We start from the raw sequence: 17225 nt of genomic DNA on the forward strand, positions 1-17225 counted from the left end.
CAATACAAAAAAAGGGAACATTTCACAATTCATAACTGGCAACAAGTTAGTGAAGATGGGAGGAGTCAACTCAATGTATTCTTCATTTATTTATTTTCTATTGAAGGTGTTGTCCACCTAAAAAAGACAAGGAAATTAACTGCAGGGTTTCTGGGGATGAAGGTTGAGTGACCAAGTTATTGGAGCAGAAATGACAATAGAAATACATAATTTTTCTCTACTCAGTGTGACAGACAATAAACGCTCCGCTTATGAAACTCCCAGAGGGAACTGAAGGCAGAATGAAAGCACTGTGCTTTTTTTTCTCTATAATCACACACTAATGAGCATACTGGGGTCAATGTGAGAGTTAAGTGTCTGGAGAAAATACTTGACAGATAAAACATCCTTAAAAGTAAATAGCTAACATGTACTAACGCTTGTAAAGTCCTTGTGATACAAGTTAATAACAGTGCATTCTGCTCTAATTTAACCACACAAGCATTGCAGCAACATGCTCACTGATGGACGTTGGGCAGTACAGTGTATACAACTGATTTAACGAGACACAAACCGACAGGAGTGCTAATAAACAGGATTTTTTTTACTGCAGGTATCACCACTGTTTTTGCAATGGCAGCCAGGTTCCTCTGACTTTCCAAGTCAGAAATCCAGCTTCAGGTTGCATTTTAGGAGCTCTACTGGAGACTCTGACTTCCAAATTAAAATGTAATACATAATCATGCCAACTACAAGGTTTCAGTATCTTCAACACGTTCACTGGGACTCTTTAAAGGGAACACCTGTGCCCCAGCTTGTCAGTGCAATGCAATTACCCATACAGGAAAAGAGCTTTAGTCAGTGTTGACATCATACATCAGAACTGGGGTAACATGTGAGCTCAGTGACTTTGACCACAGCCCACAGATGGCAGGTCAGAATTTGGCCACAGCAGCACGAGTCCATGGAACTAATCATGCAACTAACTAATGAGCAGAAATTATGTGATATTTTGCAACCCTGCTAACATGGAGCAGAGTCTGAACAATAAGTTTTAGACACCCAGTGAAGAAGAAAGTGGAGCAAATTACAATTGTACAACGTGCGGGATGCATGTAGTAAACACTAAAGGAGTGCATGAACAATACTACCACATGCATCCCTGGACTTTTGGAATGAGTAATTTGTCTTCTATCTTTTTTAGAAAAAATAGTATCTGTATTCACTTTCTTGCTGAGAGTCAGAGGAAAAATGTCAGTCTCAGTTATTGGAAATGTGAAGCACAAAACATCAAGTGTTTGCTATCACACTGTGCACTGACTTAATGTAACAGAATGACAGAATGAAATATATATATAAAAGCAGTTTGCAACCAGGCATTAAACCATCTCTGCTCTGTTTGTTTATTTTGACTCTAACAGCTGTGGTTGACTGCTAATTAAATTATTGCTCCACATGAAAAAACACACACACAACTGGCAGTCTAATCAGCCTGGTGGGTGTGTTTCCAGGGAATAGGCGCTGAGTAATTTATTGTTTCCTTTCTCAAGCAAAACACACGACGGAAACGCGAACAACATCGGCGTACAAAGACTGACTACAGATAATAGGGTGCTGGCAGCATGTACTGATAGTGCTAAGAGAGGGAAAGAGAGAGAAAGAATGTGTTGCAGTAAGAGGGGTCTATATTGGCGATGTGAATCGGCAGTGAAGCATTCTGGGGCTTCGTGTTACAGGCCTTATACGGGGCCAGGGCCCCTGTGTCTCTGCTAGTCTCAGCTATTCTTAGCCCGTCTGTCCCTCAACCTCAGCAACCCTACAGGCAAGAAATTCTTTTCCACCTTAATATTAAGTTTAATGTTGACTTTTGAGGCTTTGCACTCTCACTGACTTGAGGTTTTGTGATAGTTTTTGATTTCAGGGTCAGACTCTGAGAGGGTTCATCGTTTTTCTGCAGTCGCTCTGCTCTGCTCTGCTCTGCACTCCCTGCCTGTGTGTATTTGTGTACACGAATGTGTGCCTGTGTGTGTCTTCAAAGGTTCCACAGCACCTGACCCACCCATTCACCAGCACCACCACCACCCCAGGGTGTTTGTTCTGAGAGCTGGGAGCAGACGAGGAGAGACGGTTGTGAAGACGGAGCTGACGGAGGAGGAGCGACCACTGAGGCACTGACTGGGACAAAAGGATAGCAGAACAAGGGCACACACCAAACAGGAGGAGGAAACGCACAGCCAGAAGGAGTTGTTAGCAGGTGGAGTGCTGACATTTAACAGAAGATGAGTACGTACACAGTGACTCTGAATGGCCCCGCTCCATGGGGCTTCAGACTACAGGGAGGGAAGGATTTCAATATGCCGCTCACTATCTCCAGGGTAAGACAGAGATATGCTTTCAGGCTAAAATTTGTTATGACAAAGTAACTTTCAAAGAGAAAGTAACAAGCAGTGTGGTATTGACAAGGTGGTTCAATCAATGACAAACTGACAATTTGTCATGCACATACACTGAAACTAAAGATATTTATCACTGATACACTTTTGTATCAGGACCAAAGAACACTGAACAACACAGTGATGATAAACGCACACGGTCGACAGCTCCGTGGACCTTATAGTCGTCTTAACTCTAAAATTCTTAAATTCTATCATCTCTCACTGCCTGAATATCTGATTAAGAATCATCTTAAAGATTTGCAGTTGTAGCTGTTTCAGAAAAAAAATCTAAATCAAAAATAAATCTTCTGCTCCAGGTTTGTTACTTTTAACACTGGTTTTAATTGGCAGTAATTCAGGCAGAAATGTATGAAAGAATTTGACAGTAGTGTTTAAACAATAGATGTAACCTGGTTGTCTAAATCTGATCCTTTACAGCTCATGTCTGTGCATGTGCAAACTGTAAATGTGTGTGATATGCATGTGCACAGGTGTGATTTGTGTATTTGTGAGAGGCGGCAGAGCAGCGGTTATGTAATGTTGCTGTACATGATGATGACAGGGAAGCTCCAATGTAATCTCCATGAAGATTTCTAAAATAGAGCAACAGTGGAAAGACAGGAATAGTTTTACTGGAGTAGAAGGACCACTGCAGTTGTCAACTTTTACTGCTGTTAGTTGTCTTTAACGTTGCTCATGAAATATTAGGCAAAAATATACATTTAGATCACATTTGATTTATCAATCGTGAAAGACTTTCAATTAAGTCAAATGAAAACTAAATTAAGCAAGGAATGTTAGATGATATTGACACTAGTTGATATATTTTCACCGTCAAAACTCCAAACTAAACCGTGAACTGTATTCCAATGCAACATTGCTAAAGGTTTAGTCGTATACAACAAGTGTAAGTCTTCGTTCTGCTGTTCCAAAGAACAGTTAGTAGCCTAAAAGAGAAATATCTGCTCATGAGAACTTTTGAAAAAAGATTCTCAACCATTAGTTTAAAATGCATTAAACAAAAGTCACGGTAAAAAATTAGGAGAACAAATCACTGCTCAGTACAGATTGGGTCTCGCTTTGGCAGGACTGCTGTAGTATTCAAAGTCTTTGCTTTAAATAGCACTGGAAGAGAGATAGATGGACAGAGAGGGGTAGGAATGGAACGGGAAAGAGACGAGGATTCTGAGGGAGCTAATGGCAGCTTGTGTTACCTTTGGTAAGCTTAATTCCTCTTTGCTGGTCAGTTTCATTTCCAGCCGCTGGAGCTGCGCCTGTGTAAGAACAGATGGAGTGAAGGAATGATGAAAGATCTGGGAAATGGGAGAATGAGGAAACGATTGAGGGTGGCGATGCTTACCTGAGTGGAGCAATTTGGATATTGACTCTGCCCCCTCACACCTCCCCATTATTTGGTCCTGACTGATGGTCAACTGGCAATCAGGCTGTGTTATACTGACTCACAGATGCTGACATCTGCTGGTTTTTTGCAGGGTTTTGTTGACCACCAGGTTTTAGTCAGCCATTGGGGTCTTTAATCTGTTGCCCTTTATCATTGTACCATCAGATGTGTCTTCGTCCTCTGGTTGTGATGGACCCTGGCAGGTTAACATAAAACATTGCAGCTTGACGTGACAGCTCGGGATGACATTACAGTTTGACGTAACACACTACGGTTTGGATTTCGGCCTACTTTTGCCAAGAACTAAGAAAAGAAAGAGAAATGAAGACAGTGGATTCCTTACATACTGTTAGCTAAAGCACAGAACATTAAATATGCTATACTGTATATTGATTTTTAGTTCAGATTTTTTTTTGTAGAAGGCAGTGCTTTCTCTAACGCTGACTTTCGATTTAGGAGCTCTGTATTGGCTGAGATATTTCTAAATTAATGAAAACGGCTCTCCGGTCTCTGAGTGGCAACTGATTTGAAGTACACTTAGAAAATATATGCCTATGTAAAAAATATATCATGCTTACCTGTGTAGAATTAGGTACTCACATTCTTTATTACATTAAAATATATTCAGCATTTTATTCACAGAAAACATTCCTTTATAACTACCTTTCTAATTGTCATAGAATAATTTGTCATCACCATCTAATGTTTGTCGTCTGATACATTTGAAGGCTCAGATGCGTATAAAAATGTGCACGAAAAGATAAGAAAGGAAGCATCTAGGTGTGTGTGTTTACGTCGAGGCAGCCGTGCAGAAATAATCTGTCACCACCAGCTACCATTTACAGTAGGTCTACTTTCCACGTGCACACGGCCACACACATAGATATGAAGAATTCAACTTAAACACAAAAGTATGAAAGAGGAATTTAAACAAGCATGCAAAAGGAGGGGGGTTGAGAAGTCAAATAAGGCACAAGAGACAGTTCACGTGTGATTGTGACATAACTGAGGTCAAATTTGGGTTGTAGTAAGGAGAATTACAATTAATGCAAATCTTATTCAGGAAGAAGGGAAAATAACAACAACCAGGGAAGTCTTGCACGAGTGTGTGTGTGTGTGTGAATGTGTTAGGCTCAGGAGCATCACTTATTTTTAACTCCTCAACAAGTTGACTGTAAGTCTAGACCGGACAATGTATGCTTCTGAGCTCACTTAAACCTCCACTCTGTATAGTTTGGCTACTAAAGTCTGGCCTTGTGGCAGAGCCGGGAGATGTACTAATTACATGAAGAGTAATTGAAAAAGGAAATATAGAACTATGGTAAAAGCATTTTGTTTAGTTATCAGGGAGTCCTCTCTCTGTTTTCAGCTTTTCTCTCCTTCCTATACTAAATCTCTGAAAGTTCCAATAGCATTCAAACAAAATATAAGAAACATTATTGTTAAACAACAGAAAATAGAATTCTCTGTTTTTCACACTTCATGCTCGAGCACCTCATCAGCAGAGCTAAAGGATTTGTTTATTTTTGTTAATCAGATTTTCTCTTCTCTGTCTTAAGTGGTTATTTACTGAGCTACTACACACATCATATAAATCTGCATGGAGTGAGGTGCGACATATTATGTGTGAGCTGAGTGATGACGCTCCTCTGACTTGGCATTAAACGAACAAATTATTCTACCGGTAATTTAAATTTACATTTTTAAATTTTCCTGGAATGCACCAGAGCCCATTGGTTTCTAATTTCATGCTCATGTTTCCGTGTTGATCTAGGATGCATAAATGTCACCCAAAGTTCCATATATGTAACTCCAAATTCAATCACCAGAGAAATCTTTGACAGGAGTTTTAATATGATCTGCTATGTCAACCCCCTTCCATAGATAACTCCTGGCAGCAAAGCTGCGGGCGGCAGCCTGGCCCAGGGTGACATCATCTCAGCCATCGATGGGGTCAGCACCGATGGGATGACGCACCTGGAGGCCCAGAACAAGATCAAGTCTGCCATCAACAAACTGTCGCTCACAATGCAGAAGTAAACAACCAACACATTTGTCCTCAAACACCCATCCCCAACTACCTCATATAAGTGATGCAAAGGACACTTTTAAGTTACAGAAGTCATAAAATTTATAAAGAACGGAGGGATAATTCGCATTGGATATTTAACAAGAAAGTCACAGTAATTAAAACAGCTGCTTAGTGTGTATGCACTGGGGAATTAAGTTTTCACCTCACACTTGTGTAAGTTTGAGTCTGGTTAGTCATTAACTAACTGCAGTTTCACCAAATCACATGTTCATTTTAGATGTAAGAGGAGTACAGTAAAAACCTTACTTCCTCAACAAATTAATGTCAAAACAGTCTTATTTTGCTGTTTCAACATCCCAAAGTCATAAGAAACAAAACACATTTCAGTTAGGGAAGTTCTGTTTGAATAGGAATTTTGTTGTTCAATCTATAGGTCAAGACGTCCTGCTCCAGTTCCCACAGCAACTCCAAGAATGGACTCACCCATGCCAATTATCCCCCACCAGAAGGTAAAACCATAACCGCTATGTCACAACGCACAAACATGCCATATATTACATACGATGTCTGTTAAATGTCCATGTTGTATATATGTTTGTAACAGCTGTTTGTATTTTTATCCTGTGCATGTGTGTAAGAGTATCAGTGTAAACGTTTGTGATGGTGCCATCAGGGCAGAGTCCTGCCGCCCTCTAGTGTAAAATATTAACAGTGCAACTGCAGAGAGTGCTGCATGGAGGTCAAAGTCTGCAAACTCCAACCGAATGTCAGGGAAAATTAATTGAAAACAGCTACCCTTAATCTAATTCAAAAGATTTTTTCTATCTATACATCCATCTATCATCACAATCTCCCATTTTTAAGGAGGCACAGGAGGAACATTTTGCAGGCGAAGTTCAAATGGAGGAGCCAGGATCTTGTGGAATCCTGAAGGATAAAGGTCGTGCAACAGATAGCTCTTCCCACCCACTTGATCTCCACCAGGCCAGTGGGGGCAGTACAGTTCCCCAGTCGGATTTTACTCCCCTGAAACGCTCAGGGCAATGGTGCATATTCAGGGCAAGTTAGGCCAGAGATCATCAGCTGCTGGGAGAGCTTCCCTTGGGTAGGTTAGAGCTTTCTTATCACCAGTTATGTAATACTAAGAGAGGAAGATTTAACTCCCATGGCAATCACCTGAAAGCAGCACTAAGGTAGTGCAAGAAAAAAGTACTCAAAACACAGTTTTTCAATTTAGAGGAATGGCATCTCACCACCCCCTTTTAATCACTCATTAACTGAGCTATGAGGAGAAAATGCACTCATAACTTTCCATTACTGTCCCAGTGTTCGTACCTCTCACACGTGGCACTATTTCAGGATCGTACACACAAACGTGTCTGGCCTGCATTCAGGTAACAGAATAGCAGTGGATTGGCCTGCAGTGACATTCTATGTCAGGCAGACCTGAAACTCTTTGCAAAAGGTCAAATGGTCTGAGCGCCCCATTCAAACATTTCAGAGGAGACATTTTTGTGTTCTGTTTCAGCTTTTTTTTTTTGTCTTTTAGAAATTATACCTTCCCCTTTTTATTTTGACAGAATAAACCCAGTGCAGGGTTTTGAAGACAAAACTTGCTTGTAAAGCCCTAATAAGGTTAAAGAATAGCACACTTGATTACTAATGGGTCTTAACCAGAATTGGTCATTTGAGTTATTGGCTTTTTTTCTGTTCTTTCTTTACTTCCTGTAAGTTCCAGGGTTTTTTTTTTTTCTTATCATTTGAATATTATAGATCAGCTGTAATATTGGCATTTTTCTTTGAGGGTCAGCAATCATAAAAAAAGAAAAAGTGTGATGGTAATGTCTTTTTGTTCAGCCATACAGAATTAGTTCACTATTACAGAAGACTACTATTGGACTAATATAGTCTAATAAGCTTGTTAAAACTGGATAAGATAAAGATATTCAGTATTGAAAAATGAAAATAATTTTTTTTCTCCTGTATCTCAAAGAATTTAGCTCGAATAATAATAAATAAGGCTATTACCAATCACAAATATTGCAAAGTAACCTTTATCTGAACCACATGATTAATCTACCGAGTTATCATATTTGCTCTTAAACATCCTAATTTAATTACACAAAGTAACCCAACCTTTTTTGAGTATAATTCTAAGTGTGGCAAATGCTCTTGTAGTAGGCAAACTCTTGAAAGTTTGGATTAAAGACTATAATCCATCACACTGTTGTCATCCTGTGGAGTGACACATTTGGCACTCGTGGGTAATGGCATCAGCCTTCGGTCATGAAATATATATAAATCAGTAGAAGTTATATGTGAAGGGTCACAATAAACAATAGACATTTTCTGGTGTGCTAACATTGTGCATTGCACTTTTCAGGCCCGCCAGAGTGGATTTCTTTATTTTCTTAATTTATTGTGAACAAATTCAATAAAATACCATCAACAACAGTTAGTTTGTGACTGTTTGCCACAACTTTATATGTTGCAATATGTTGTTTTTAGCTGGTAAGATATTGATGCTTTTGAACTTTTTATGAAATTTACTGACAGCCAGAATAATAGGGACTCCCGAAAACACACCAGAGCCAAGCAACATCTTTGTATAGCTTGTCCACATACTGTATGGCGCCAAAAGGTTTAGGTTGGCTTTGTTGGTGGGATAGCTAAGTATGGGTGAAACCTCAGCTTCAGAATAGTTTCAGATGTTAATTAAGGGTCTGACCTGCAAGGCCTCTGACATATCACATCCAGGTATCAGTCTCCTCTAATGTGTTTCCCCTCTGGACCAAGCTGCTTCGCATTAGCAGCCAAACGGTAAGTAAGGTTTCAGGAAACACGCTCAAAGCAGAGCGCAGGACGATGACGTTAGTATCATGCCAGAGGCCCCACCTCACTGAGAACATGGAGACGCACACACAGGACAGAGCAGCTGTTGTACACGGTCATGGAATGTTCCGCTCCGGTTACACACCATCAAACTGAGTCCCCTGAAAGCTAAACCTCAGATAGGACACCCCCTTCTATTGGGAAATGTCTTATGTGTAGGATATTTCACTTTACCCACTGTACCGGAACATATCTAAATGTTTTATAGAAGGTATCGAGTGGATCTTAACAGATTAACGCAGACAATGAACGCAAATATATGTCCTTCCCTCCATGTCTCAAAACAAGTCTGATGTTTTGCGCAGTGATGATCTAAAATAGCCACAGGAATTACTTGATTTGAATATAAGATCGTGGTCTCTGTGTATGTGTGTGTGTTTTCCAGCCACAATAATTTTGCAGCTGATGCATCACATAGCCAGTTATATTTGATTATTAACATAGCTTTCAACAATATCTACAATAATCTTTCAACAAATTGCTCTCACTAACCAAGTCAATGTATATGGTGAAGGTGAAATTGCCAAATTCTAAACCTACCGGCATAAGAAATCCTGAAATAACACAATTATCAATATAGTGGCTCATAAACACTGTCTTTGACTTTATAAAATAAGTGTTCTTCCGAAAATATTTGGACATATAATAGTTAGTTTAATTAGTTAAATATTTGGCCAAAAAGAAAAGGGAATTGGATTTTGAGGGGATCTGGTTTCAGCACAGTGCAAGCTTTAATGGCTCTGACCATGATAAAGTCAATTTGCTTCTTGCTACTTTTTCCTTTTTCCATCTCTTCTCTTTAGCCAAACAAAACAAAAGCAAACCAGGTAAAAACAGCAGTAAGTAAAGGTACCAAGATGGGACTCCCATCCTAGCATGTAACACACTGAGTTGCAGTGTGTTGATATATTTTGCAGTTGTTTTATTCAAGTAAGATGAAATGACGATGACGACATGTAAAGTAAATACAACTTTAAGGTTGTGTCTCAACCAAGAATAGTTTTTAATATGCAACGCTGGTGAGGACTGTAACTCCCATAATCTCATGCTTCAACAGCTTTCATTTGTTCACTGTAACATGCAAGTTTCAGCGCCTTCAAAATGTGATTGGAACATGTGGTAAAATGTCATCATTTCTTGTTGGCACAACTATAAACAGCAAAAGTGAAAGATTGGAAAATATAACCTTTAACTTTGTGATATCTTCATAGAAGTATTTTATAAATGAAATATCTGACTCAGTTCCTTCCTTGTGTAAAAGTCTGTGGGGCCCTGCAGTCATACAGTATATGTGATGGCTTCTCACATAGCTGGATCTCGTGTTTTATGTTGTGTTTGTGTGTATTTCTGTCTGTTCTGTACTAAATGTGTCTTTGCAACCCCCCTGTGCTGTGTCGTGTGACTGAGACTTTTGCTCTTGTCAGTCACTCCTGAGGATGAAGGGGGAGCAGGGAAATATCCCACTGATGATAAATGACTGCTATTCTAACGTGTACATGGGATGTGGGATTACAGAGGAGCACTGTAGTTGGATAGTTTCCTACAACAAATGCAGAGCTATTGTTATCCCCCATTACCTCAAGAGATTCATTGCATTCTCTCCTTCTTTGTCTCTTTTTGTCTGTCTATTCCTCTGGTGTGTTTTAGGTCATCGCAAACACAGCTGGAAAGTCAGTACCATCATATTTATGAGCATTTCATGTGCATGAAGTAAACCTCAGTAGATAGTATGATAGCGTTAGTGTTCAGTCTTCTACCAGGCATTATAATGTTGTGGAGTGAAGTGCTCCACATGTGTTCATGCGTATTTGAGCATAATGTTTACGCTTCCTCATAAGCATAGCATTGATCACTTGTTTCCAAACTAACTCACAAGCTGAAAATGTTATCTGACTTTATTAACAGAATCTGGTCCCCAGAAGTGGAAAATAAAAAAGTATGATTACCCCCTGGCAGTCAACTGTATATTTTGAAAGGCTTAGTACATTTCAGTGGAAATTGTTGTACTTTATTCTTCAGGTCACTTTTTTTAAAGTTTACTTGACTGTGTTGATGCCACTCACATAATATAATGTGTAAAAAAATGTAAGACGGTCACAATATATGATGTAGTAGGGTACAGAGATTTTAAGAAATAAAGTTACTTACACATGAAGCCATTTTAAAACAGTTTAATAAGTACTTTAGTTTTATAAACAACTGATGCTTCATTTCTATTCCTGAGGTCATAATTCATTTATGACGTCTGCCCATGTTTTCCACCTCTGATGGTCCTTTTTCGCAGTTTACAGTGTTTCACTGAATGTACATGCATGGTTGATGATGTTATGTCTGCTTTTTACAACTACAACAGTAAGACATATCAGTAAAGCATCATCTGGGATGTGTTTCTGTGATTTTAAACATACAATTAATGATTTTTTTTTTTGGCCTGCTAGTTGTTTTAAAAATAAGCATTTTGGGAAATCTGTAGAATAACAACTGCCCATGATGTGCATTTTATGTGCTTTGAATAGGAGGCATTAACATATCTTGTGTGAATCTAACTTTAGTCAGCCTAACAGTTTTCTCTCTGTCTTTTCCTCCTCTCAATTTCCTCTCTGTAAACATCTCATGACTAAACCCTTGACCCACTGACCTGTGACCCCACCCCACACCGACTCTGACAGTGTGGAGTACTCTCCCAGCTTTAACCCCATAGCTTTGAAAGACTCTGCCCTGTCCACCCACAAGCCCATTGAGGTGAGGGGTCCAGGAGGAAAGGCCACAATCGTTCACGCTCAGTACAACACACCAATCAGCATGTACTCACAGGACGCCATCATGGACGCCATTGCAGGACAGTCGCAGGCCAAGGGACACGAGAGGTGAGATCACACAGCCAAACTAATCCCCTCGTTATTATTTTTCGTCTTTTCCTCACTCATGGACTTGATATCACATTACATTCAGTCAGTTCACCCAAATTAAAAATCTATTCTGCTTGTGTAACTATGTTGTGGTATCAAACTCACTTTTCAGTCTTTGGAAATTACAACCTAGAAGATTTCTACCTTTAAAGAAACAGACAAACATCTGAAAGAACTGAAAACACATATTTTGCTTTGCTATAATACATATGGTGGAACAAGTTTATTGTCAGATAAAAACTAAGTCAACTTTGTTGTGATTTGTGGTGTATGTTTCAATATGTCAGATAAATGTAGTGCAACAGCATACTTCTGTGTCACTATCCAACACACTAGGTTACTTCAAAAGTGTGATACATAACCATAACCATGTAGCTTTTGGTTCCATAACTTAACCATGTTCCTTTGGTGCTTAAGCAAAACCACAAAAAGCAAATTAAACCGAAGGTAGACTGATTTAATTTGTAGAATTTGGGTGAACTGGCCCTTTAAGATTCCAACCGCAAACAAAATGGAGCTTTTCAGCTCATATCAAAGAGCCCATATTATGCTCAAGTACAGGTTAAGAATTTTGCATTTTGGCAGTCTACGAGAATAGGTTTAATGTTTAAATAATGAAATTATTTTTTCCTGTTATACATTACTGCTGTACTTCTCCAGTAATCTCCAGGCAAGCAATGTGCAAATGTGTTACGTAATGATGTCAATAAGTAACAAAAGCAAAGATGGGGCTGCAAACAAGATGATCAAGCAGTTCATGAGAAGTATCTTCTGTGTGAGGGAATAACTCCTTTTGGTGTGGAGTTTTTAAGTTTGAAGACATTTGTCAAAATAAAAAGGACTTATAAGACACTGAAGATGAGGGAAAACCCCCTAAAGTATAATATGGCCTCTTAAAGCCTATGCTGCTACAAATAGGATATTTACAGTAGTGTTTGGCTTTTCTTTGTTGTCTGTGTCTGTGCAATGGACTCCTCTGTGCCTTTCACCCACTTTCCTCTGCTCATTCTATCCAACCAACCACACTTGTGCTGTCCTTCACCCATCCCTTCCCATTCTTCCCTCCTGATCATGACCTCAGTGAGGAGGCGGGCTCTCCCTTGGCGTAAGTACAGCAGCATTGCGTTTCCCTCCTGCCTCTAATTAAACACTCTTTTGTCTCATGACTTCATAACAGTTTGTGCATTGCTCTATACATGTTATATTTGAAAATCCCTCTGCATCCCTAAGTTCACTTTGTTATGTTTGTGTGTTCATATGGTTTTCTGATGTGTTATGAATCACAGTGTTTGATGGACAAACTTGCTAACCATGGACTCGGTTTCATTTGTGGAAGTACCTTCCTAGGTACTTCGGCCAAAGTGTGAAGTGCAAGTCATATTTAGGGGATCGTTGAAACATGATGGGATTTCATCTGATGGAATTTAATGGCATGGAAATCATCCGTTTGTGGGTTTTTAAACTACTGATGATGGTACTGACTCACTTTCTAATATTCATTAAACAACACTGGGACAGCGCTGTCCAGTCAATTTGCTTCAAGGTCACTCCAATATTTATTATACTGTACACAACAAGTACCCTCCATCCAAGGGAGCGTCAACCCCAATAGTCTGTGTCATGGGGCAAAACTGTTGTAATTGACCATGATAATATAACTGTCTTTCACTACATTGTATCTAAACCTCAAATACTCTCATGTGACATTTACCCATTAAGAACTGATATATAGAAATGTGCCTGTACCCTTGTCTAATGGCAGCCACAAGTCTTGATGAGTTCAAATGGGCTAGATGTAGATGTAAAAATATCACATTGGTGCCCTCTTGTTGTAGTACCAGCAGGGGTCTTTGCCAGTTTTTCCAACGAGCTCATCTCCTTATTAGGGACACATTGTAAAAACGGGAGGGAAAACATTATATTTGAACAATTCTTCAATTTCAAACAACTGCTTAAATGCACAGAAGGAACGTTTTAGGCTACCAACAGTAAATATATTTGCTTGACACTAAACACTTTTAGCTAAATACATTCAGAAAAGATATATGCTAAATAATTCCCAGTGCATTATGGGTACGTAACACTCTTTAGATTTGTTTTTACATATTTTGTTCATATTTGTAATAAATACCACATATTCTGAGGTCTCAGTGTACCCTCTGCCCTCCAGTGGAGCTCTGCCCATCAAGGAGCCTGTGGTAGACTGCGCATCTCCGGTGTACCAAGCAGTGATCAGGCCAGCAGAAACGAACCAGGACATGAGCGAGTGGGCTCGCCGTGCTGCTAACCTGCAGTCTAAAAGCTTCAGGGTCTTGGCCCACATCACTGGCACTGAATATCGTCAGTACCCAGACTCCTCTTTTTCTTTTTTTTCTTTTGTCCTTCCTTAGCTGCTTGATACACCCCTCTGTTTATTCTCACTTTTGTTTAGTTATTCAGTTATCATATTCTTATTGAGTCAGTACTGAATCCTCATTTCTGTCCATGCAGTGCAAGATCCAGATGAGGAAGCACTTCAGAAGTCGAGGTAAGAGTGGTATTTTAATGAGGAAGCGTTCATCTCCTTGTTTCAGTCTGTATTTGTCATCAGATTAAATCAAAGACAATTCAAGGGGAGGATTAAACAAATCAGTTCCTGTGGATAGCCATGTTTCATAAAGGAAATGTTTCCATGTTTTGAAGAAAACTTAATTATATTCTTACAAAGAGGTTGATACCACTCTTATATCTGTATGTTAACAATTAAGTCTTAACTAGGACTTGGTAGGATACCCTAAGCGTGAAGCAACATGCCTGGCTGTTTCCACCTATGGAAACCTCTGTAGCTTTTAGCAGCTGTTGCCAAGAAAACATAACTATCCATTTTTACACTGAGCTTTTTGATGAATGAAAGAAATTAATTCATTGGTGAGCTTCAGAATCACTTACGGACAGAGTTTTGATGGAGACAGGCAAGCTGTTTCGCCCAGTTTCAAATCTTTATGGTAAACTGAGCTAACCAACTCTTGTTGGTAGCTTCATCTCCACTACACAGACCTGATAACGGTCTTTTATTTAGCTAAAATGTTATGTTTACACCAGATCTAACAGGCCTGTCTTCCTCACAATCAGAGAGAAGTTTGAGTCAGAGGTCAAAGGACCTCGCTTTGCCAAGCTGAAGAACTGGCACCACGGATTGTCTGCACAGATCCTCAACATCCAAGAATAAAGGGAGAAGGAAATGCAAAAAGAGGGAGAGTGACAGATGGGAGGAGGACATGCAAAGATGGGCAAAAGCATAGGAGTTAACAGGAAGAGGCGTTAGATTATGAAGAGAAAAATGAGAAGGAGAAGGAGGAAACTCCTCAGGAATGTGAGATAGTTGTAGCCTAGCTTAGTAGAATGTGACTAAATGTTAGTGTGAGAATGCTATGTGTTTATAAGCTCATGTGTCAAATATATTTGTCTGCTGCTAAGACCTGATCTCACATTTGGTTTTTTTTTCTTCTTTGTTTTTTTCTTTCCTGTTTATGACTTCACTGTCTCTTAGAATAAAGGGAAATTGTACAAAACATAAGTATTTAAGTGAAAATGCAGAAATTATGTTTATTTTATGCTCTGGAACCTATACCACATGCACAAACGTATGGATTTTGACACTATGAGCATGTTTGTCAGATGTGACACTTGGAGAAATACACCCAAAGAGATATATCTACATGCACAAATGCAATATGTAAAAAAAAATGCACTCAAAAATGTACTGATATCAATGTGAATAAACATTTTCTTAAATCTATATGGCCAAGTGAACTGTTGAGAACCCAACAAATGAATTAAGTGTGTGACATTGTTTGATTTATAAAGACATCCCTCAATCAACACTTGTTGTAATTTATATTGCTGATAGAAATGTAAAGAGATGTGTTCTGACTTTTTAATTAGTACTTAAATCAGCAATAAGCGTCTTACAGAGTAATGTTATTGTTTATTAGATGGTGGTGACATGGATGGTGACACAGCTGTGATTACAAGCAGGTTAAGCTTCAAATACCCAGTGCACCCAGTACCCAGTTTGTTTAATTTAAATTGACTTGTGAAAAAAATTCTTGACAATTTTTGACAATTCTTCTCTTTTCTACTTTTTAGCTCATTCTGATTGGCTCTTCACAGTAGCAAATTAATGCAGGAGAAGGAAAGTCGATGAAAAAACATAACATGCACACAGTCTCTTCTCATTTAGCATCTTAATTTCTCCAAAATAAGTAACATTTTCACACCAACATGCCCAATCTGGTGTGAACAATCAGAGGGCCAACTAGTAATCATGAACAGAGGAGAGCAGCTCTGTATGACATAGATAAAAACACAAAGTACATGATTTTACGCCAAAATTGTGTTTGTTGGTTGGTTGATCAATCTATGCAACATTCTAGTTCCACTTATTGTATAACATGCGTACTACAGCCCCCTTCTACACTGTTGAGGTATGTCCTTCTGCGAAGGCATAGATTACACATCCTGGCCAGCAGTTGGAGGTCATCCTTGAGATGAGTTTGTGTTATTTTGTCTGCCCAGATGCTGGTAATACAATGAGACCCGGCAGTGGCCTGTTGTCGCCACTGGTTCTTCACAATGGTTTGGTGTAAAGGAGTCAGGACTTAGCTAGGTGGGTTTGTGCATGAATCGACATATAGCGGGTACCTGTCTCCATTCTCCAGCATCACCTGATGCTGGTAGCCACAGGAAATAAATGTGCAAGATACCATCATTGATGATACCATCATCAAACAAACCCCTTATTGACTGGCTCTTCCTCTGGTTGTCCTCCTGATTTCTGAGCTTCTCCATTTCTGTGTCATTAATTAACTGTCTGTCCTTCAACATGAGTGCAATATCATCACTGTGCCTGTCAAGTTGTTTTTTTCCCTCATGTTGGAGTGACGTCATACTGGATGCTACATACTTCTGAAGTTAGTTTAGGTTAAATGTGATTCCTGGTGAAAACAGCTGCACCTTGGGCCGAGAAACAACACTAAAGAATTAAAACATTTTAAAAAGCCGCTCTCTGGAGCTGTATGAACCACAGTTAAGGGGCAGCTGTGTGTCCCTGCATGTTTCAGCTGCAGTCGCACAAATCAGCAATGTGGCACCCTCTCATAGCATTGTGCCGAAGTGTGCGTTTTAAACTGCTGCTTTTGAACATAACTGCTGCCAAACAATCAGAAAGTATCTTTTTATTTCTGTGACTTACTATTTTCTTCTCACCATGGCTGCTCTCTCTGAGGAATTGAGTCTTGACTAAGGCTTGACTGTTGCTTCTCTTGGTTGAAATACCAATAAATAACATTACAGAAACAGATTTGTTCAAATGGCATGTCATTCCAAAACACTGCCAAAAACTGTTGCTTTTATATCTTATAATCAGCTTACTAAAATCACTAAAGCCTGAATAATCCCTTTAAATTCTGCCACAGTGTCTTGTTGTCATATGTGCTGTGACCATCAGAAGGCAGTGCAACCATCTTTGTTTTTTCAGATTCACAGAGCAATGCAGATAGGATAATGACTCAGCAACAGATTTTTTATTTTGGTCC

The 17225-nt window shown here is 39.3% G+C and overlaps 1 protein-coding gene across 2 annotated transcripts; it reads left to right on the forward strand.

Moving 5' to 3' along the window:
- The first annotated feature begins 1999 nt into the window (after positions 1 to 1999).
- ldb3b (LIM domain binding 3b) lies at positions 2000 to 15427 on the forward strand. 2 transcript variants are annotated; one of them, XM_072373501.1, is made up of 9 exons: positions 2001 to 2354; positions 5701 to 5852; positions 6282 to 6357; positions 10388 to 10410; positions 11410 to 11607; positions 12731 to 12754; positions 13820 to 13989; positions 14140 to 14176; positions 14761 to 15427. In XM_072373501.1, the coding sequence occupies exons 1-9, from the start codon at positions 2259 to 2261 to the stop codon at positions 14855 to 14857; spliced, it is 873 nt and encodes a 290-aa protein (XP_072229602.1). In that variant the 5' UTR covers positions 2001 to 2258; the 3' UTR covers positions 14858 to 15427. The 2 variants fall into 2 exon arrangements, with proteins under 2 accessions (XP_072229604.1, XP_072229602.1); XM_072373503.1 differs by lacking the exon at positions 12731 to 12754 and having other exon boundaries at positions 2000 to 2354.
- The last annotated feature ends 1798 nt before the right edge of the window (positions 15428 to 17225 follow it).

This window comes from Leuresthes tenuis, unplaced genomic scaffold (genome assembly GCF_036924035.1).
Source record: "Leuresthes tenuis unplaced genomic scaffold, fLeuTen1.0.hap1 SCAF_20, whole genome shotgun sequence".
NCBI lineage: Eukaryota > Metazoa > Chordata > Actinopteri > Atheriniformes > Atherinopsidae > Leuresthes > Leuresthes tenuis.